This window comes from Lepidochelys kempii, chromosome 5 (genome assembly GCF_965140285.1).
Source record: "Lepidochelys kempii isolate rLepKem1 chromosome 5, rLepKem1.hap1, whole genome shotgun sequence".
NCBI classification, from domain to species: Eukaryota; Metazoa; Chordata; order Testudines; family Cheloniidae; genus Lepidochelys; species Lepidochelys kempii.
Window position 1 is genome coordinate 52,130,360 of NC_136384.1, and position 23,241 is coordinate 52,153,600.

A 23,241-nucleotide genomic window follows, 5' to 3' on the forward strand; every position below is an offset into this window, starting at 1 on the left:
TCCACCTCTGGAAGTCCCCAGGTTAGAAATATACTCTGGAGGACTCATGAATCCAACTCCCAGTTGTAACTGAGAAAAGTGTCTGCTTAGGTGGTTGGCAGTAACATTTTGTATGCCGTGGAGGTAAGAAGCTAAGATAGCTATGTGGTTGGTAATGCGCCAACTCCAGAGTTTTACTGCTTCGGCACAGAGTGAGGGGGAACACGCCCCAACCTGACGATTGATGTAGAACATGCAGGCCACATTGTTTGTCACGATCTTGACTGAATTGACTTTGATCAGTGGGAGAAAGTGGGAGCTAGCATTCCTGACTGCCTCAATTCCAGAATGTTGACATGTAGATGACTCTCTTGGGAAGACACCTGCCTTGGATGATGTGAGGACCAAGATACACTCCCCATCCCAAGAGGGATACCTGAACAGATAATGGTGGTTGGAGGGGGTTGAAAGAAGGGGATTCCCAAACAGAATTTGGATGGGTTCTTCTACTGAGTTCTGCCACTGGAGACAGTAGAGACAGGATGTGACATGCTAGCTCACAAATATGCATGCCACCATATGGCCCAATAGCTGAAGACAATTCCTTGCCAAAATGTGAGGACTTAACTGAATCTTTGCAATAAGAGTCTGCAGAACCACAAACCTGTCACAGGTAGGTAAGCCCTGGCTATCATGGCATCTGGAGAGGCTCCTATGAAATCGATCTGTTGAACCAGGATCAAAAAGGACTTTACAAGATTGATCTGGATACCTCAGGTGTGAAACAAGGAACATATCGTCTATAGTGTTGATAGGACCTCCTGATTGGATTGGCCCTGGAGTAACCACTCATTGAGATAAGGGAAGACAATAATGCCTAGAGGACATTGGTGAATGGCTCTGACTTTCATCACCTTTGAGAATACCTTGGGGCAGAGGAGAGGCTGAAAGTGTATTGAAAATGTTTGTGACTGACTGTAAATGGAAGAAACCACTTGTGAGAGAGGTGAATCACAATATGGAAATACATGTCTTGAAGATAGAGTGTCACAAACCAATCCCCAGAATCTAGAAAAGGAATTATAGCTGCAAGAGTCACCATCCTGAATTTCTGTTGTTTCATATAGTTGTTGAAATACCTAAAATATAATATTGGTTTCCATCCCCCATTTTTTGGGGGGACCAGAAATTACTTGGAGTAGAAGAACCCTTTTTCCTGGTGCTAAAGTGAAATTGGTTCTATGGCCCCTAAACGTAGGAGAGAGGCAACATCATGGAGCAGGTCCTCAAGGAATCAATTCTGAAGCACTTAGAGGAGAGGAAAGTGATTAGGAACAGTCAGCATGGATTCACCAAGAGTAAGTCAGGCCTGACTAACCTAATTGCCTTCTATGATGAGATAACTAGCTCTGTGGATGAGGGGAAAACAGTGGATGTGTTACTCCTTGACTTTAGCAAAGCTTTTTATACGGTCTCCCACAGTATTCTTGCCAGCAAGTTAAAGAAGTATGGGCTGGATGAATGAACTATAAGGTGGATAGAAAGCTGGCTAGATCATCAGGCTCAATGGGTAGTGATCAATGGCTCCATGTCTAGTTGGCAGCTGGTATCAAGCAGAGTGCCCCAAGGGTCGGTCCTGGGGCCGGTTTTGTTCAATATCTTCATTAATGATCCAGATGATGGGATGGATTGATTGCACCCTCAGCAAGTTTGCAGATCACACTAAGCTGGGGGGAGAGGTAGATACACTGGAGAGTAGGGATAGGGTCCAGAGTGACCTAGACAAATTGGAGGATTGGGCCAAAAGAAATCTGATGAGGTTCAACAAGGACAAGCGCACTTAGGACGGAAGAATGCCATGCACTCCTACAGACTAGGGACCGAATGGCTAGGCAGCAGTTCTGCAGAAAAGGACCTAGGGGTTACAGTGGATGAGAAGCTGGATATGAGTCAACAGTGTGCCCTTCTTGCCAAGAAGGCTAACGGCGTTTTGGTCTGTATAAGTAGGGGCATTGCCAGCAGATCGAGGGACGTGACCATTCTATTCGACATTGGTGAGGCCTCATCTGGAGTACGGTGTCCAGTTTGGGGCCCCACACTACAAGAAGGATGTGGAAAAATTGGAAAGAGTCCAGTGGAGGGCAACAAAAATGATTAGGGGGCTGGAGCACATGACTGTGCTGAGGGAACTGGGATTATTTAGTCTGCGGAAGAAAAGAATGAAGGGGGATTTGATAGCTGCTTTCAACTACCCGAAAGGGGGTTCCAAAGAGGATGGATCTCAACTGTTCTCAGTGGTACCAGACGACAGAACAAGGAGTAATGGTCTCAAGTTGCAGTGGAGGAGATTTAGGTTGGATGTTAGGAAAAACTTTTTCACTAGAAGGGTGGTGAAGCACTGGAATGGGTTACCTAGGGAGGTGGTGGAATCTCCTTCCTTAGAGGTTTTTAATCTCAGGGTTGACAAAGCCCTGGCTGTGATGATTTAGCTGGGGATTGGTCCCGTATTGAGCCGGGGGTTGGATTAGATGACCTCCTGAGGTCCCTTCCAATCCTGATAGTTTATGATTCTATGAACCTGCTGATTCAGCAACTGATCGTCAGATGGGTCCCTGAAAAGGAACAGGGAAGAGGGTTGGAGGGACAGATGGAGGTGAAACGGATGGAATAGGAATTACAACCTTCAAAATCCATTTGTTGAATGTTATTGTCTCACAGGCGGCTTGAAGATGGGAGAGGCAGAATCCAATGGCAGGGAAGAGGGTTGGTTAGTGCAGCAGCAGATTTGTGTGAAATGGGTGGTTTAGACTCATCAAAACTGACACTTGGACAACGCTGGTGGCTGCGATGTAGTGGTTGTAGTAGATGTTTTCTTCTTTGACTACCTCGGTCTCAGCTTGTGGTTCAGGAGTTCTACAGAAACCAGAAAAATGGGCTGGGCATGACCTCTGGACTGTTTGAGACCTGCTATATTTTTCTTATTTACAGGAGTATAGATCTCTTCTGGTCTTTATTTTATGGGATAGTTTTTGTGTTGTGTTGCCTCCTGCACTCATTAACTGCATCCACAACTAAGGAATTCAGTGAGGGAGGTGAAAATAAAAATTCTGAATTCTCCTCTGGGACATAGCATTTCCTGTCAGCACATTTGCAAATTGGAGGTGCCACAGCCGAAGTCTGCCAGATGGCCCTGTCTGGCTCTAAAGAGTCTCATTAACTGGGAGTGGCATGCATGCCTAAGCTGAAATGTGTAAAATGTTCAGGAGTTTATGATGGGGGCCCTGGACTTCTTCACAAGAATTCTGAAGCCTATCCACAATTCACTTCCTCAAGTCCTGGAATTGTTTAATGTCATGTGCTATGGAAGGTGGTGGAAACATTACAGCCTCATCTAATGATGACAATGAAATATTCGTATGAGGTTTTACTTCCTTATCAGCCCTTACCTCTTGTTCTTCAAGTGTAGGAGGAAGTGAAGGTAAGGAAGAGCAAAAGTTTCTATGCTCACTGCAGAGTGAACTTTCCCCTTCCCCCGTCAGATGTTGTTGACAGTACGGGGCCCATGGATCCCAATAACGCCAATGAGATGGACTATAAGATATGGGAGGAAGAGGTAGCCACTGTTGGTCACCTCAGGCGGCTGGAGGTCAAGGTCGCCTCTCCTCCCTTCTCTCCACATATGGAGAAGAATAATGACCCATTGAATAAACAAGAGATTCCTGAATACAGAGTTCGGAGTCAGAGTCAGAATATCCTTCAATATATTTCATGGGAGGTGATAAGTGCTCTCCCTGGATGGTAGAAGTCAGGGAATCAGGGAAGTCTTGATGAGAAAAGTGCCTTCAGTGACCCAGAGGATCCTGGTACTGAAGGATGAGCAGAAGCAGACCGTAGAGAAGACTCTGGTTCATTAGGTACAAAGAGGTCTCTTGAGTACCAGAACTCCTGTGGTACCAGAGGAATGATGGAGGTTGATATCAGTACCAAGGTGGATATCTGGCAAGTATGTGCCATAAGGTGAGCCTACACAAACATTTATTCAGGAGATGCAGACCAGGGTATCGAAGCAGGTACCGAGGACACCAGAGAGCCAGATGGTGCTGATCTCTTCATCGTAGAATGTCTGCTAATATGGTTGTGACCTGTAACAGAGAAAGTCTTCAGTACTGGGTCTTGTTTGGAAGAGGCATGGCTCTTAGACACCTCTATGGTACAGGACGCACTTGGAGCCTCAGTAACACCCATTCTGGAGTCTAAGGTCTACAGGGACTGAGATGTCTTTAACGGCGATCTAATGGTTATGCTCCTCTTGATGGTACTTGTCAGCTTTGAGTGCAAGGCTATCAGTTCCACAAGTACAGATATAGACTTCTCATCCCCCAAAGCTTTCAGTGACTAGGACCTTGAGGAGTATAAGATAGTGGTTGTTTTACCCCTTGTAGCTCTCAGTGACCGGGACCCAGCAGCTGACAGGGTAGCACTCAGGTAGTTGTTGAAAAAAAGAGAGTTTTCAGGCCTTCAGGAGGTAATTATAAGCAACAGAGAGTAAAAATGTCCCATAAAACATTAGCTGTGAGTGTCTTTTTAAGTGATGTGCTACATATCTTTTGGGAGGTTTAAGCTTTTCTAGTTCTTCCAATGAAATTTTTTCTGCAGAGCTTCAAAAATTCAAGCACATTATTGTTTGTCACCAAGAAAAGGCAGTTTTTTTCTCCTTTTATATTGAAGTATTGAAGTATTGCATTGGTTACAGAAACATATGCTGAAGTAAACCACAGCACTCAAGGCAATTTTGACCAGACTGATAACTGTTCTAGTAATGAACACCAACATATGTGCTGTAGATGGCAGACAAAACAACTAAACACGGATCAGATGTTCACTTCTCAACCAATACACAAGGGTTCTTCTTAACATCTGGACGACTATTTCTGTGCCTAAATAACATGTAACATCAATTCTAATGAGCAAACACACACAAGGGTACTTACTACATAATTCCCAGGAGATGCTGAAGAGTACGGTATCTAGAATATAAAGCAAAACAAAATAATATATTTATTTTCCATTAAGATGGAGAAATGCACTCCATACCAAAATGTATTGAGGATCTTATTTTGAAGCACATTTTTAAAATTAATTTTTAGAGAACAGGCAGAGGATAGGGAGAAAATACTGATCTTAAACATAATGCTGTCTAGGAAACATCTCACTGTAAGGTTACTCTATAGTGAAAAGAGCAGTACAGAGTCACAGTCAAAGAGAATTAAATAAAAGATACTTAATATTCCAATTTAAGATTGCTGTTTCTCAACTCCTACATAGTAATATATTTGTTGTGTCTTGCACGGTAAATAATCAGGTTGCAGTCAAGACATTGGTGCCTTCTCAGGCCCTAATCCTGCAAAACACTTAAGCATGTGTGTAACTCTGCTCACCTGAGTAACCCTATAGAAGTCAATATGACTGAGTAATATACATGCTTGAGTGTCTGCAATATCAGGGTCTTAATCACTAGCCCCTTTAGATCCACATTCTATGATGTGTGAATGCTGAGAAGCCATTGTTACTTTTTAAAAAGGTAGGTTGCAACCTGTGGTACAAGTTATGTTACTTGCACCCACCAGTATCGTCTTCAGGCTTCATCTGCAGGAACCACAATAATCCAATATAAAGATCCATTAACTTGTGGCAAAAGGTTAGTAGTGAGGTTATATGAGTATTAGCCCAATTCAGGACAGCATTAAGCATGTGCTTAACTTTAAGTCGATGGGACTTAAGAAAGGGAACAGTGATGGACTTAAACATGTGATTAAGTCTTTAACTGAATCAAGAACTACAAGATGACACTCTCTTTGATCTCAAGGGACACTGATGGTATTCTTTCTACATGCTTGAGGAAACAACTTTCTTTTTAAAGAGTCAGTGTCCCAGTTGAACATTAAATTCAATTTGTGGAGATTTGAGAACTCCAGCTGCTGGCAAGTAATACAGTTTTCCTCTTCATTAAATAACTTCTATAGATCTTCTCTATAGGATACTGGAGAGTAACAGCTCAGGAAGTTGAGCTGAGAATTAAGAAACTGGAAAATCACTTTGCCAAAAGAAGTTTCTTATCTGACTGCAGATGACAGATAATATTTTATAAATGTATCTAAGGCAGGAGTTGTCAAACATTTTCATAGTCTGGTCCACATCTTTCCCACTCATGATTCAGCTGGCCACTGAAAAACACCCCACTATTAAATGGAAAAAACGTTATTTTAAACCCATTGCATTTATCCTCAGAACCCACATTGTGATGTTCTGAAACTCTCACACATTGAAGATGTGAACTGCCTCTTGGCATCTAATCTGTGAAGGATGGACTTCCTTCAGAATGTATGAGAAATTGAAAAAAATTAAGATAGACTTAATTTTATGGGAATCATTACAGAATATTAGAAGTGAGAGATGCAAAAATCTATTATGCACCTTCCTGTCCATCTCCCCATCAAAGCAGAATTAATCCTTACAGTTTTCAGAGTAACAGCCGTGTTAGTCTGTATTCGCAAAAAGAAAAGGAGTACTTGTGGCACCTTAGAGACTAACCAATTTATTTGAGCATAAGCTTTTGTGAGCTACAGCTCACTTCATCGGATCCTTACAGTATAATTTCTAGTGTTAGTTCAATCTAGCTTTTAATATCCCAAGTAAAAGGTCTACCAGCACTTACTTTGTGAGATTTCCACATTGCAATATGGCTTATTGTCTGAAATCTATACATTATTATGCTGGCATAAAAGAGCCAGAGTGCACTATGCTCCAGAAATCCCACCCTGTTTCCTTCCTTCCTACACTGGCCATTCCCTGACAAATCTTCTGTGCAAGGGGCAGGAAGGAATAGCATAGACCCAGCTGAATTTTGGAGGTTTTTAAGCTTGGCTGCTCCAAGGGAGGTGCTGTAAATGATTTCTACCCAGGCCAGCAAAAACATCTAGGGCCAGCCCTGAGGCTGACTATAGGGCAGGGGTGGGCAAACTACAGCCCACGGGCTGGATCCGGCCAGCAGAATTGCCACCGCCGCAGGCTCTGTGCCGTTCCTGGAAGCAGCCACACCACATCCCTGCAACCCCTGGGGGTGGGGATGGGGGGGCAGAGAGCTCCATATGCTGCTCTTGCGTGTGGGTACCTCCCGCAAAGCTCCCATTGGCCAGGAACGGGGTACCGTGGCCAATGGGAGCTTCAGGGGAGGTACCCACAGGTGAGGGAAACATGCAGAGCCCTCTGTGCCCCCATCCCCAGGAACCGCAGCGATGTGGTGCCGGCCACTTCCTGGAGTGGTGCAGTGCCAGGGCTGGGAGACAGGCATGCAGGGAGCCTGCCCTGGCCCTGGTGCAAGCCGCTGCCACCCTGGAGCTGCTCTAGGTAAGCGGAGCCGGGCCGAAGCCTGAACCCCTCCTGCACCCTGCACCCCAACTCCCTGCCCGGAGCACCCTGCTGCACCCCACACCCTTCCTGCACCCCAATTCCCTGCCCTGAGCCCCCTGCCACATCCCACACCCCTCCTGCACCCAACCCCCTGCCCTGAGCCCCTTCCTGCACCCCGTACCCCTCCTGCACCCCAATTCCCTGCCCTGAGCCCCCTGCTACATCCCACACCCCTCCTGCACCTCAACCTCCTGCCCTGAGCCCCTTCCTGCACCCTGCACCCCTCCTATACCTCAACCCCCTGACCTAAGCCCCCTCGTGCACTCCACACCTCTCCTGTGCCCTAACCCCCTTCCCTGAGCCCCCCATACACCTTGCACCCCTGCTCTGCCCCAACCCCTTTCCCTGAGTCCCTTCCTGCACACCACACCCCCTCCCACCGCAACCCTCTGCCCTGGCCCTGCAAGCAATTTCCCCACCCAGATGTGGCCCTCAGGCCAAAAAGTTTGCCCACCCCTGCTATAGGGTCAGAGGAGGATAGATAATGTAGCAGCGGTTCTAAAACTGTGGGTCGGGACCCCATAGTGGGTCACAACCCCATTTTAATGGGGTCACCAGGGCCAGCATTAGACTTGCTGGGACCCAGGGCTGAAGCTGAAGCCCAAGCTCTACCCGCACCAGGGGCGGTGGGGCTTGGGCTCTGGCCTCCTCTCCCATCACCTGGGTGAGCGGGGCTTGGGCTTTTACACCCCTCCAGCTCCCGGGGTCATGTTGTAATTTTGTTGTCAGAAGGGGGTTGCAGTGCAATGAAGTTTGAGCACCCCCGATCGTAGTGCAAAAGGTATTGGCCTAAGTAAGCCTAAAGAGATCTGCGTTCAATTCCTAGGTCAGCCAAAGACTTCCTGTGTGACCTTGAGTAAATCAGTTAATCTACTCTGTGCATCAGTTCCCCATTTGTAAAATGGGGATGATACTTCTCTACATCACAGGGATATTGTGAGGATAAAAACTCTTTACTACAAGTGAGGTGTTCAGTTACCACAGTAATGAAGGCTATAAGTACATAGACAGCTCAGCCACTCACTATGTCAGGTGTGTTCTGCATGGGCCACCTTTATGTTACTGGAATAGCAGAGGAGCCACATTTTAAAAGAGAGTTTAGATCAAGGTCTCTGTTCTGGGGAACTTACAATCTAAACAGACATTGAGTTGACAAACACGGGGAATCAGATGCAACAGTGGCAAACAACTGAGCAAGTGGTAATGTTCAGCATGCATCTTGTTCTACATTTCATAGAATCATAGACTTTAAGGTCAGAAGAGACTATTATGATCGTCTAGTCTGACCTCCTGCACAATGCAGGCCACAGAATCTCACCAACCAACTCCTGTAACAAACCCCCGACCTATGTCTGAACTACTGAAGTCCTCAAATCGTGGTTTAAAGACTTCAAGGTGCAGAGAATCCTCCAGCAAGTGACCCATGCCCCATGCTGCAGAGGAAGGCGAAAAACCCCCAGGGCCTCTGCCAATCTGCCCTGGAGGAAAATTCCTTCCCGACCCCAAATATGGCGATCAGCTAAACCCTGAGCATGCGGGCAAGGCTCACCACCCAGACACTTAAGAAAGAATTCTCTGTAGTAACTCAGATCCCACCCTATCTAGTGTCCCATCACAGGCCATTGGGCATATTTACTGCTAGTAGTCAAAGATCAATTAATTGCCAAAATTAGGCTATCCCATCATACCATCCCCTCCATAAACTTATTGTTTCCCCTGCTCCTGCACTGTCTCAGACTCCCTTAAGCTCTCCTTTAACATCAGTTCATTGGGAGGCAAAGAGGAGATATGCATTATGGCCTTCTTTTAAAACTACTCTTCCCCTCCTCCCCATCTCTAACAATTAAAAATCTATTACAAAATCTGAATAAACATAATGGTTAAGAGAGAAGGTCCCTGACTTCACTACAGGCTCAGCTATGGAATTGCCATGAGCCTCATGTATGGGGCAATGCCTTGTTTCTATTTAGTATATTTTTCAAAAATGTATATAGCAATCAAGTCTTTCCATTTCTCTGAATTCTTTTTTTTTTTTTGGGTGGGGGTGGGAGGGGGGGGAGAGGGCATGTTTTTCTGGTAGGTATGTTTTAAATGGAAAGACCTGTGGAGCTACATCTATAAGGCTAACAACTAAACTATTTGATGAAATATAGAGCAGGTGGCATAAACTCAGTTAAAACAATCACTGATATAACTTTTTATAAAATCAGCATATACTGTAGGTTTAAGGCAAACCATAATCTGAACTACTTCAACTGTATACTCTTGTCTTGTATGCTCTGCCACCCCCTTTTTCCTGCTTATAAAAGAAAATGTCAACAAATCTGTTTACCTTTAATTAAAGATTAGTAACTAAAATATGCATAGGGCTTGTCCTAGATGTGTACTTTCATATCAGATTACAATAGTTTAAAAGGACTAATTTCTATTTAGTGGGTTTTAAAATTCTGTCTACATACTATAACTATTTCCCTGATTTCATTCTGATCAGGTAGATAATGCATATTTTAAGTCAATGCCAAAGATCACAATTCAGGAAAATATCCATATTCAAGAAAGCACTTGTGCATGTGCTTAAATTTCAATGACTTGCTTATGTACTTAAGTGTTTTCATGAATCATGGTCTATATCTGGTTTCTAGCATGTACTTGCATATTGAATTTAATAAACATAAAATTCCATAGCAGAATAATCTTCTCTACCTTATTTAAAAACAATCAAGACATTTAAAACAAAAAAAGAATATTAAGGCTGTCACACTAAAAGCTGGGAAAATGCAAGTTAAAGCCTACATTTACTTATTTGTAACTCAGTCATGCAACATTGAGCTCTTTTTCTTTTTGTACATTATTATTATTATGAAAAACTGCCAGGCTCAAGTTCACAGTGCCATAGATTTTGTGTACTTTTTATTTTGGGTGTGTGTATAGATTTGACATTAGCGTATCATGATCCACATTCCACAAAGTTAATATTACTGTAAACTGAGCTGTACCTCTGAATTATATGACAGGTAAGCATAATACAGAGAGAGAGAAAATATGTAGGGGGAGATTTTCAAATAAAGAAGGAGAGTTAAGCACCCAACGCCCAATGAAAGTTGGGCACCTAACTCCCCTGTGACTTTGATAAATGTATTTTAAACATTTATTGCATTACATGTACAATAATCAGTAAACACCACTAAAGTCAAAATGAGGAAATAATTTACCCAAATATACAGCCAATCTGAACCCAAAGATCTGGCACAATGGCAAACCACACAGAAGCCATACTGTCAAACTACAAGGATCAATTCCTACATAGAAAAGGAATATACAAGAGGATAGCAAATACAAAACAAAACAAAAAATCACAAAAGAACATAGGAAACACTCCTCTTCCTACCCACCAATAAATACATAAATAAATCCCAATCAAGGATAAACTTGATACACTATGTCCTAGGGACAGCCAGAAATAGGGTCTAGTAACAGCAGATGCACCCTAGCCTACTGTAAATACAAAGTAGGGATATATGATGATACGTGTTCACTCAAGTACTTTGGGTACAGATTATGAAGAGTTTCACTGTGCTTTCTAAAACTAACCCCTTGAACTTGAAGTTTCTGTCGGGCTAGCAGCCAGGACAAGTCATGGAGGGTGGGCATTACCAAACTGTTCTTGTCCTAAGCAGCTATAGAACAACCTCATTTTGTAGCTGTTGCAGCCTATTAATTTGGAGAGTGTATTACTTTTCATGAAGGCCAAAATTAAATTGTTCAAGCTATCAAATGGATCATGTTTTGAGAAATTACACTATGATTTTATGATTTGAGTGGTACAGAAATTAGTATGTTTTTTCCACATATAAGCCATCAGACGATACATTAGAGCACATCTTATCAAACTGTGGTCTATGTAGAGCTGGTTAGTCAGATGGTGCTGACTCCTATTCTATTGTGTTATATTGCACTGAAAAAGCTAAAAATATATTAAATACTATGCTAATGTTAATTTTTCCTTTGGGCAATTTGCTGTAGTTGCCTCAGAGCTGTTATGTGATTATGAACAGGAGAGCAGATGGTCTGCACAATCATGAGTGGGAGGAAAGGTGGTCTACTACAAGCTCTCTATTAAGATGTGGTCCATGCTGCAAAAAAAGCTGGAGAACCCATGCATTAGGGTTGGAAAAAAATAGTACAGAGGGCAACAAAATATGGCCTGCACTATTCTATTTGCTGAATATAGGTTTTTTTTCTGTACATGGGCATATTAAGGAGGAATAACTCCTCAAACATAGGATACTGTCCAACACACTTGAATATTTACTTACAGAATTGGCATTCGTTGGGTTTGGCCACGGTCTACCACCTCCTGGACCCCTAGAATATAAAATGACAGATGAGGATTTAACCAAACAAAGTTTGGTTTCTGGTCAACTCTGCTACCAAGAATCTAAAGGTCAGCAGCTCTATGGTGTAACATGAACACAATCTGTTCCCAGTGTAGAATATGCTTTTTTAAAAACTGCTATCTTTTGCTGGCCTCTTCTGGTAGCATCATCATTTTTCACTGCAGTAAAGTGTGATTATAAACTACAAGTATACCTTGTTTTAGTGTTAAACTAATACAAGATCATAGCTAAACTACCACTAGCATTTAAACAGTTTACCAGATACTATACAAAATTATTCTTAAAAGATTATGTCTGTCACCACAAGCTCACCAGTTATATCTAGACATATCTCAGTGGCTAAATCATATATTGTGGACTTCTGTACTTTTCAAGACACCATCTGCTAGGAACTACATGACAACAATTCCTTCAGAGCTTTGATCCCAGGGGTATAGAAAGCAGTGTGGGAGACACTGGAGTTTTTCACAGATCATAGATACCTGCAAATTAGGGATCCAACCCTCCTGTGTATTCTGCAGGATGGCAAATCCCACGCCCCCAGCAGCGTGACTTGAAAGAAAATGTAAGTTTGTGCCCCTATATAGTTTTTTTCCTGCACAGGGCAGCACTTGGCCCAATGTTATATAAACACAGCATTATATGGGTTAATTGAATTATTATGGAATAGTAATATTAAAAAGACAGTAAAATGTGCTATTGATAAGATTCAAGACAATTGATTCCTCATAAGGAGTATTTTTAGTTGTATTCTGGTTATTGACACCATAATACAAATTTGGAGCCAGTACTACATATGTGGTGAATGTCTACCTACAGTATGGCCCAATAGAAAGGTACTAAAACATGTACTTAACTAAGCATGCAAGTTGTATACAGGCTTAAATTTCTTCCTAAACTGAGTCCCAGACTAACAGGACTTAGGTGAGAAGGCTATGACAGACACAGAGGCAGCAGTGGTCGTGACCCAAGTAGTGGAAGACAATGAAGATGACTGGATGTAGAAGCTGTGGCATGTACATGATCCTCGAGGGGGTACCTGAAAAGAATTTTGCCTGCATGAAGTGCCGCCTGATAGAGCTGATGGAAGAGAAGATCCTAGGATTGGAGATGCAGGTGGAGACCCTGGCTGAGTTTAGAAGGGGGTTCAAGTGGATGATGGAACAAAGACATGAGGAGGCTGAAGGGAAAAGCTCAGACTTGCAGATGGAAGCAGGACCAAAGAACTCTGAGGGGATACTGCTGGGTGAGGAAAGTGGACAGTGGAAGCATGTGACTAGGAGAACCAGGCAGAGAAGAAGACAGGGCAGTGAAGGAGAAATAGAGCTCAGGAACAGGTTTGCGGAGTTGGAAAATGAAGAAGGGGCACAGCAGATGGTCACTGAAGGTGAGAGGGCAAGGAAAAAGAGAAGAGCAGATAGTCCTATTGGAAGAGGGCAAGAGTCAATGGAAATAACAACACATATGAGTCCCAGGAGGATACGGGATGGGTTGCAGAGGATTACAGGGGACAATAGGAATCGAGAGGACTTGGGGCCAGATGGAACAGGGGATAGACTGGAGAATTGCACCATCGCCAGGAAAGGGCAGGTCTACGTGATTGGGGACTCATTGCTGAGAAGAATAGACAGGCCTGTAACAAGAGCTGATCCAGAGAACAGAAGGGTGTGCTGTCTGCTGGGTGCTAAGATACGGGATGCGGACCTGAGGCTGAAGAGGATCCTAACGGGAGCGGGAAAGAATCCATTGATTATCCTTCACGTGGGAACAAATGATATGGCTAGATTCTCGCTGGAACATATCAAGGGAGACTATGCCAGGCTGGGGAAGACGCTAAAGGAAATCGAGGCTCAGGTGATCTTCAGTGGGATTCTGCCTGTTCCTAGAGAAGGGCAAAAAAAGATGTGACAAGATTATGATGCTCAACAGATGGCTCAGGCAGTGGTGCTATAAGGAGGGTTTTGGGATGTATGGCCACTGGGAAGCATTCATGGACAGAGAACTGTTCTCTTAGGATGGACTGCACCTGAGTAGGGAGGGAAATAGACTTCTAGGATGGAGGATGGCATAACCGATCAAGAGAGCTTTAAACTAGGAATTCGGGGGAGATGGTTGGGAGATGTCCAGGTAACCTCCACGCTAGTTATTCTCTTTGAGAGGGAAGAAAACGAAGTAAGAAAGGATACAGCCGTGGTTAGGAGAATGGACATAAGGCGGAAGGGCAGTGTACATACCAATCTAATAGGTAATATTGGCAGTAGAATGTATGTGCCCAATCGGGTAAAGAATGTGAGTGAAGCCAAATGGCCCAAATTAAGATGTTTGTACACTAATGCGAGGAGCCTAGGTAACAAAACGGGGAGGAACTAGAGCTACTGGTGCAAGAAGTGAAATAGAACAGAAAGAAGGGATAACAGAAACATGGTGGAATAGTAGTCATGACTGGAATACGGGTATTGAAGGGTATGTGCTGTTTAGGAAAGACAGAAATAAAGGCAAAGGTGGTGGAGTAGCATTGTATATCTATGATGAGGTAGACTGTAAAGAAATAAGAAGTGATGGAATGGATAAGACAGAGTCTGTCTGGGCAAACATCACACTGGAGAAGAAAGCTACTAAAGCCTGCCCTGGGATAGTGCATGGGGTGTGCTATAGACCGCCGAGATCCGATGTGGATATGGATAGCGACCTCTTTAATGTTTTTAAAGAAGTAAATACTAATGGTAATTGTTGATCATGGGAGACTTTAACTTCCCAAATATAGACTGTAGGACAAGTGCTAGTAATAATAATAGGGCTCAGATTTTCCTGGATGCGGTAGCTGATGGATTCCTTCACCAAGTAGTTGCCGAGCCGACAAGAGAGGATGCCATTTTAGATTTGGTTTTGGTAAGCAGTGAGGACCCCAGAAGAAATGATTGTAGGGGACAACCTTGGTTCGAGCGATCATGAGCTAATTCAGTTCAAACTAAATGGAAGGATAAACAAAAATAGATCTGTGACTAGGATTTTTTATTTCAAAAAGGCTAACTTTAAAAAATTAAGGAAATTAGTTAGGGAAGTGGATTGGAGTGAAAAACTTGTGGATCTAAAGGCGGAGGAGGCCTGGAATTACTTCAAGTCAAAGTTGCAGAAACTATCAGAAGCCTGCATCCCAAGAAAGGGGGAAAAATCATAGGCAGGAGTTGTACACCAAGCTGGATGAGCAAGCATCTCAGAGAGGTGATTAAGAAAAAGCAGAAAGCCTACAAGGAGTGGAAGATGGGAGGGATAGCAAGGAAAGCTACCTTATTGAGGTCAGAACATGTAGGGATAAAGTGAGAAAGGCCAAAAGCCATGTAGAGTTGGACCTTGCAAAGGGAATTAAAACCAATAGTAAAAGGTTCTATAGCCATACAAATAAGAAGAAAACAAAGAAAGAAGAAGTGGGACCACGAGACAATGAGGATGGAGTGGAGGTTAAGGATAATCTAGGCATGGCCCAATATCTAAACAAATACTTTGCCTCAGTCTTTAATGAGGCTAATGAGGAGCTTAGGGATAATGGTAGGACAACAAATGGGAATGAGGACATGGAGGTAGATATTACCACATCCGAGGTAGAAGCCAAACTCAAACAGCTTAATGGGACTAAATTGGGGGGCTGGATAATCTTCATCCAAGAATATTAAAGGAACTGGCACATGAAATGGCAAGCCGATTAGCAAGAATTTTTAATCAATCTGTAAACTCAGGGGTTGTACCGTGTGACTGGAGGATTGCTAACATAGTTCCTATTTTTAAGAAAGGTAAAAAAAAAGCAATCTGGGTAACTACAGGCCTGTTAGTTTGACATCTGTAGTATGCAAGGTCTTGGAAAAAATTTTGAAGAAGAAAGCAGTTAAGGACATTGAGGTCAATGGTAATTGGGACAAAATACAACATGGCTTTACAAAAGCTAGATTGTGTCAAACCAACCTGATCTCCTTCTTTGAGAAGGTAACAGATTTTTTAGACAAAGGGAACGTAGTAGATGTAATTTACTCCGATTTCAGTAAGGCATTTGATACGGTTCCACATGGAGAATTATTAGCTAAATTGGAATAGGTGGGGGTCAATATGAAAACTGAAAGGTGGATAAGGAACTGGTTAAAGGTCACACTGAAAGGTGAACTGTCAGACTGGAAGGAGGTTACTAGTGGAGTTCCTCAGAGATTAGTTTTGGGACCAATCTTATTTAATCATTTTATCACTGACCTTGGCACAAAAAGCAGAAATGTGCTAATAAAGTTTGCAGATGACACAAAGCTGGAAGGTATTGCCAATACAGAGAAGGACCGGGATATCATACAGGAAGATCTGGATGACCTTGTAAACTGGAGTAATAGTGATAGGATGAAATTTAATAGTGAAAAGTCATGCATTTAGGGATTAATAACAAGAATTTCTGTTATAAACTGGGAACGCATTACTTGGAAGTAACAGAGGAGGAGAAGGACCTCAGAGTACTGGTCGATCACAGGATGACTATGAGCCGCCAATGTGATATGGCCGTCAAAAAAGCTAATGTGGTCTTGGGATGCATCAGGCGAGGTATTTCCAGTAGAGATAAGGAGGTGTTTGTACTGTTATACAAGGCACTGGTGAGACCTCATCTGGAATATTATGTGCAGTTCTGTCTCTCATGTTTAAGAAGGATGAATTCAAACTGGAACAGGTACAGAGAAGGGCTACTAGGATGATCCAAGGAATGGAAAACCTGTCTTATGAAAGGAAACTCAATGAGCTTGGCTTGTTTAGCCTAACCAAAAGAAGGCTGAGAGGAGATATGATTGCTATCTATAAATACATCAGAGGGATAAATACCATGGAGGGAGAAGAATTATTTAAGCTCAGTACCAATGTGGACACAAGAACAAATGGATATAAACTGGCCATCAGGAAGTTTAGACTTTTAAATTAGACGAAGGTTTCTAACCATCAGAGGAGTGAAGTTCTGGAACAGCCTTACAAGGGATGCAGTGGGGGCAAAACACATATCTGGCTTTAAGACAAAGCTTGATAAGTTTATGGAAGGGATGATATGATGGGATAGCCTAATTTTGGCAATTAATTGATCTTCGACTACTAGTGGTAGATATACCCAATGGCCTGTGATGGGATGTTAGATGGGGTGGGATCTGAGTTACTATAGAGAATTCTTTCCTGGGTGTCTGGCTGGTGAGTCTTGCCCACATGCTCAGGGTTTAGCTGATCACCATATTTGGGGTAGGGAAGGAATTTTCCTCCAGGGTAGATTGGCAGAGGCCCTGGGGGTTTTTCGCCTTCCTCTGCAGCGTGGTGCATGGGTCACTTGCTGGAGGATTCTCTGCATCTTGAAGTCTTTAAACCACAATTTGAGGACTTCAATAGCTCAGACATAAGTTAGGGGTTTGTTACAGGAGTTGGTGGGTGAGATTCTGTGGCCTGCGTTGTGCAGGAGGTCAGACTAGACAATCATAATGGTCCCTTCTGACCTTAAAGTTTATGATTCTATGAAGTAAGCATTTATGTACTACTTATCTATAATACCACAAGAATACTGAAATTTGTTAAATAAAAATAATGATTGTTCCTCATAATTTGGGATGTTTTAAGCTTTAAATTTATTCTTATAAAAATCAAATTGTTTTCAATATAAGAAAGTGTGTATGTGACAATATTGTAACTTTGTTTTCACCCCCCAAAATTGAATGTGATGTAAAGAAAAATACACAGAATACATAAAATCACAGAATATTAGGGTTGGAAGAGACCTCAGGAGGTCTAGTCCAATCCCCTGCTCAAAGCAGGACCAATACCAACTAAATCATCACAGCCAGGGCTTTGTCAAGCCGGGCCTTAAAAACTCTAAGGATGGAGATTCCACCACCTCCTTAGGTAACCCATTCCAGTGCTTTACCACCCGCCTACATCTGGATTAATGTAAATACTTAAAAAGTATAAAGCAGACTAAGTGAAAGCTCATCTTGCATCTGACAAGGTCCTGGATTTTGCAAATTTACTTGAAGTCATAGGGGAAACTTCTATGTAGAAAGCTACAAGAAGCACCATGGCAGATTCTGTCGAGGAGGTACATGATTATATGGAGTTGAATATTGGTTGTTTTTTAAAATTAGCCAGCTGCAATGTTCTTTAAAGCAATGTGAGCAGCTTCCCCCGCCCCCTTCTTCTAATAGATGTTTATTATGAAACTGTCAACATATTCATAAAACATTACTATTAATGTACCAGTTTCACAATGTAATCTTTTACATATGGAAGACTCATATGTCTGATTACAATAGCATTCTTTAGAAACACAGTCATCATTTCCATACTTTCATTTTTTACAGAACTTATGGATGTTACCTCTTTGAGGACCCCTTTAACGCAAACCCAGATGTTTCCTTCAGTGAATCAGGAGACATCAATTTTCATTGTCATCTTGAAAATAAGTCTCAAATTTTTTATTTGTACTAGTATTTGAAAAAATGTTCAATATTTCAGTTTCCTTATGCGTGAGTGTATTCTATCAGAATATTGAATAATTTAAACCAAATGCCTGAATACCTATTTTTGTGTGTGTTTTAGCTTTTCTATAAAGGAAGCCTATGAGCTAAAAAGTGAGTGGAAATTCTTTTTTTCTTCAGGTATACACTGAAACATTCTTAGCACCTTTTAAACAGTCTGGTTCATACTGGCCATTAAAATAAGCTTACGAACTGTAACATTATCCCCTGAAATTTGCTATTTTGCTTCCATTTTTTATGAAAAAATACTGCCTTACAAAGACTTATCATGCCAAATTTGGGCTTAAAGTTCGATAGCCGAGATTTATATCCCTTAGAAGTGAGTTTATAATGAAAACTCTGACATGGGCACTTGCAGATTTCACTGTAATTATTTTTTCTTTAAAAAGATGCATGAAATAAATATATATCACATTTGAAATACTGAAGTTTAGGCTATGTAAGCAATTATTTTTCAATGCTACATCTACTAAGAAAAATGTCCTTTTGGGATGAAACACTGTCTAGAAGTTCTCAGGCTAGTTTTGTTGTCATAACAGATTACATAGTATGAATTATTTTTAGCCAAAGCAACACCAGGAAAAATTTCAAAAATGCTATTTGGTAGATATTTAGCTTCCTACCAAGACAGCTGCCTTTTGAGTTTTACCCTCTAATTGCTTACAGAGGAGACATTACACTTTAAAATGTCTGTTGGCTTTGCAGAATAACTACATCTTCGTATTTTAATGCTGCCAGAGGGCCAAACCCACTGAACTAAAAAAAGTTTATGCCTGCATAAAAGGAAATGCAAATTAAACTATGCTCCCTGCATAAGGCAATAAGGAAGCTGCCATCTTTTATGGAAATACAAGTACAGAAGATAAGATACACAGATGTTGCTTAGCATCATGCATTGCATAAATTGTAAGGAATAATCTAAAGGAGGAATTGCTAAAACATCTGGGTCCATTTACTGCTACTGGATGTGGATTATCCTTAGATGCTCTCTATAACTGAAACTGAATGTTAGTGTTAATATGTACAATACATCTGTGCTATGATATCACAGTACAAGGACTTATATGCTAAAGAAATTCATGTACAAGTGACATCAATAACTTTAAGGCTGGACCTCACACTTCATGTCCTGCAAAAGCAAAAAATACAGAGTTAAGCCTCTATTCTCCTTTTGATATGTGTACGTAACTCCATTTGATAGTAAGAGAAAAATTACTCACTTTGACAATGTGAGAAAAATTTCTTACCTTCAGAGAATCTGATTTATCAGTAAGAGATATAAGAGAACTCCTTTCCAAGGTCCAGGATCCAGCACATGACAGGGATCAGAATACCCTAAAGCACAGCTTTCTAATACGAGCACTCTGGGCTAGCTTGTGCCTTTAAGGCACAGTGTGTGGTAAGGGCCGTGTGAAGCCACGCCTCCCAGAATAATGACAGATATTTTGCTTCCATTTTCAGTTGCACTAGAGGGACGTTAATTACCAATAGCCTTTAAGGAGCACAGCATATGCTTGGCTGAAGCATGGGGAGAAGGAGCTATGAGTGGCTACTTCATGCCTTCTTTATGTCATATAGAAGCTCCTGAGTACTTCAAGTACAGGAGCTACAATTCTGGGTAACTCTTAAGTGCAAGGTGAGAAGAAAGCCCCTTCTTCCCTCCCGCTTCACTGTGTGGCTGTATAACTCACACACCTCCTGGGTGTGGTGTTCTGTCCCATCTAGTGGCACTGAGACCACTGAAAGAGAGAGAGATTAATGAGTCTGCTCTACAGCCTTAGCTAACGGCCATATGGCTTTTAGCTCATGCAGTAGAGGCTCATGCACTAAGCTCCAGAAGTCCCAGGTTTGATCCCAATGACCGGGGTCTGACAGTGTTACAACTAGACATGTGTAACTGTCTCAACACAAGAGAAAGTATGCTTACCTACTGCTGAGATATAGAAGTTGTACTTCAACCATGGCCGTTTCATTTTCTGCTAACTGGCAGGTGAGGAGCTCCTTTCTGAGACAGCAACCTGTTTGTCTGTTTTTCCTATATAAGGTCTCTCTCATGTGTACAAGTATCCTCAAAATACTTTTTTTTGCTTCTATTTCTAATTTTTTGTTATTAAATAGCAACAAATTTTGTAATGAATAGTTTAGTTTTGTTTTCCTTTGCTGGAATCTCTTTCTTGAGACCCTTTCTACAATTTGTGTTGTACCTACACTTGATTTCAAATATCTAGTTATTTTTTCTATATTAATTTCCAATAATTGTCCTCAGTGCAACAGAAGACATCTATAGTAAAGTAACACAAACCTTAAATTTATTTTATTTGCTTCAAAAATGCAAGAACTGCCTGAAGATTAGAACAATATATCTAAGATGTGGCAGATTTTTCATTACTTGAAATCTTTAAATCAAGATCAGATGTCTCTCTGCAAGATGTGTTCTAACTCAGTGTTTTGCAAACTTTTCAGGTCAGCAACACCTTATTTGCAATAAAAAATGTTCATGATTCCCTTCCAGTTTACTATAAAAGTAAGAGTAAAAATATATTAACGATAAGCCTTGGTGTGTGTCTTTCTCTGTCGGTCTGTTGATCTGTTGAAGGGTAAGGGGGTGTGTGGAGAAGGGAGTGAGATTTCCCTTGCTTTACATTGTAATAAAATGTTTGATTCTTTGCAAACCTGATTACCTTTCTTGACCCTCCTGGAGGTCATGACCAACTTGTTAAGAAACACTCTTCTAACTCAACCACAAGTATGGTACTGAAGCAAGGGCACTGGAGCCTTTGTAGAAGTGAGGAGGGGCAATGGTGCTGGAACTGGGGGCACCAGGGGGCCATGCCCCCTACTTTTAAATATGGCGTAGTTTGGGGGTTAGAAGGCTGTGTCCCCCTCCCTGCCCAAACTTCAAGCCTGGGGCAGGCGAGGAGCAATGCTGGCAGGGGCTGTGCTTCACAGTGCGGGAGCTGATAACGGAGAGTTGCACTGAAGGCCTTAGCTTCGGTGCAACTTCAACTTATTCATTATTATTAACCAAAACAGTGGTTTGACATCTGAAGTTGCTCTGGAGGCTTGGAAAATAGGAGTTATCTTCATATTTCAAGAGAGGATGATACTCCATGGATCCAATCCATAGCTGGTGTAAATCAGTGTACACCAGTTTACACCAACTGAGTATCTAGCCCCAGAAGTCCTTGAATGCCAGTAGTACATTAAAATATCTCAGGCCTGATTCTCCACTTCATAACACTGGTTTTATGAAGTGTAACTTCACTGATTACATTAGCATAAAACTGATACAACAGAGTGGAGATTACACACTTTTTTAATGTGTATCCTTTGTGATGATGTATTTAAAGACAATGGTGTGTTTCTGTCCGTACTATGTACTTCCTTGCTTTTGCAGATATGAATCACAACCTTACTATTCTTTAAAATGTTCTTTTTGTGTGTGAATTGATGGCAAACTCTGTTACTATTAAATCAGTGAAATAAACATTCAAACCTAATTAATATCAAGGCTCTTTACAAATCTACAGATGAATATGGTGGGCACACTAACAAGATATTGCAAATATATGAACCCTGACCTGTAGAACAAACCCAACATTTAGAAAGAGACTTGGAAGGAAAAAACAAAGAATTCTGTAAAAGATGCTTTGCACAAGAGTGAAACTGCTGTGATGTTTCTTTACTTTGTCACAACTCTTAATATTAGTTAATTAATCAAAATACATTCTCCCTGGTACTATGTATGTCACAATTATTTTTTCTTTTAAAAGGAAAAGATTACTTTTATAAATGTGATAGTAGTTTATTATTTTGCTTACATGTTCATTCCAGGCATTCCAGGCCCACCTAAAGCATTCAGTGGCGGTCTCATTGCACCTCCATAGTTCTGCAATGATAACCAAGGGTCAGACTACCACAAAACAAAAAAACAAAACCAAAGAGGAGGGGGGAAAGAAAGGACAGCAGGTTAATGACTTCCCTACACACCTGTTGATTGGATAGGCCAGTGTGACTCATTCTTGCAGGAGTTTCCATTCTTGACTTTAAAAAAAAATTCTTATGCCTAATGAAAAAGTAGTATGCTTAGTACACTACACATATTAACGGGTCTTAAAAATGTATGTGTACTAAGCATACTTAAAATGCTAATTGTTCCATGAAGATTTATGATACATGGTAGCAAAGTCAATGGTCAACAAAGATCAGATTCAGTAACTGTTCAACTTTCATACCATGAAAACTCGTTCAAGGACAGAAAACAGATTTTTTTCGGGGGGTTTCACAGTTTGGAATTCTGATAGAATTATTTTTAATTGAACCTGGTTAATGAACAGGGTATTAAAAACTTTCATGGGAACATATTTCATTTCTGTAACACATAAAATGATTGCTATACTCCTCTTGTAACCAATTTAAGGCAACAAACATGAAAATTATTCAGATAGCATAATGGATGCCATAGAAATGCCTATGAATGAGCTATCCAAAACCCTATTATAGATAAAACCAATGTGTGTGCTCAGAGAAGATTTAGATCATGACATAAACTGACAAAAGCCTAGACATTGTGCTATTTTCCTGAAAGACTAAACTATTAGGTCAATTTTTTCAGTTAAATGTAAATAGAACAACCTGCCTTACCCCACATATATCATTCATTGTAGAGACTGTACCAGTCCTACTGCGTTTTTCTGATATCTTAGGTAAATATATGTATAATAAAGCAATTTCTAAAAAGTAAAATAGTATGTTTTGAGGAAGTGGGGCAGACAATCTTTTACCTAAGAGAACAGAATGTCCTCAAAGTCGTTATTGTTATCTGTTTTGCAATGATGTAACTACAACTCACTCTAGTTATACTA

The 23,241-nt window shown here is 41.4% G+C and overlaps 1 protein-coding gene across 7 annotated transcripts in view; it reads right to left on the bottom strand.

The window, feature by feature from the left end:
* The window catches only part of SSBP2 (single stranded DNA binding protein 2), a 273,547-nt gene that overhangs the window by 36,242 nt on the left and 214,064 nt on the right, over positions 1–23,241 (bottom strand). For all 7 annotated transcript variants that reach the window (XR_012158937.2, XM_073344389.2, XM_073344396.2 and 4 more), the window contains 3 exons: positions 22,198–22,265; positions 11,766–11,814; positions 4,971–5,006 (listed from right to left, as the gene is read on the bottom strand). Coding sequence is in view for 6 of the 7 variants with exons in the window: in XM_073344389.2 (XP_073200490.1) it covers positions 4,971–5,006; positions 11,766–11,814; positions 22,198–22,265 (153 nt within the window). In the remaining variant the exon portion in view is untranslated. The remainder of the gene's footprint in view (positions 1–4,970; positions 5,007–11,765; positions 11,815–22,197; positions 22,266–23,241) is intronic.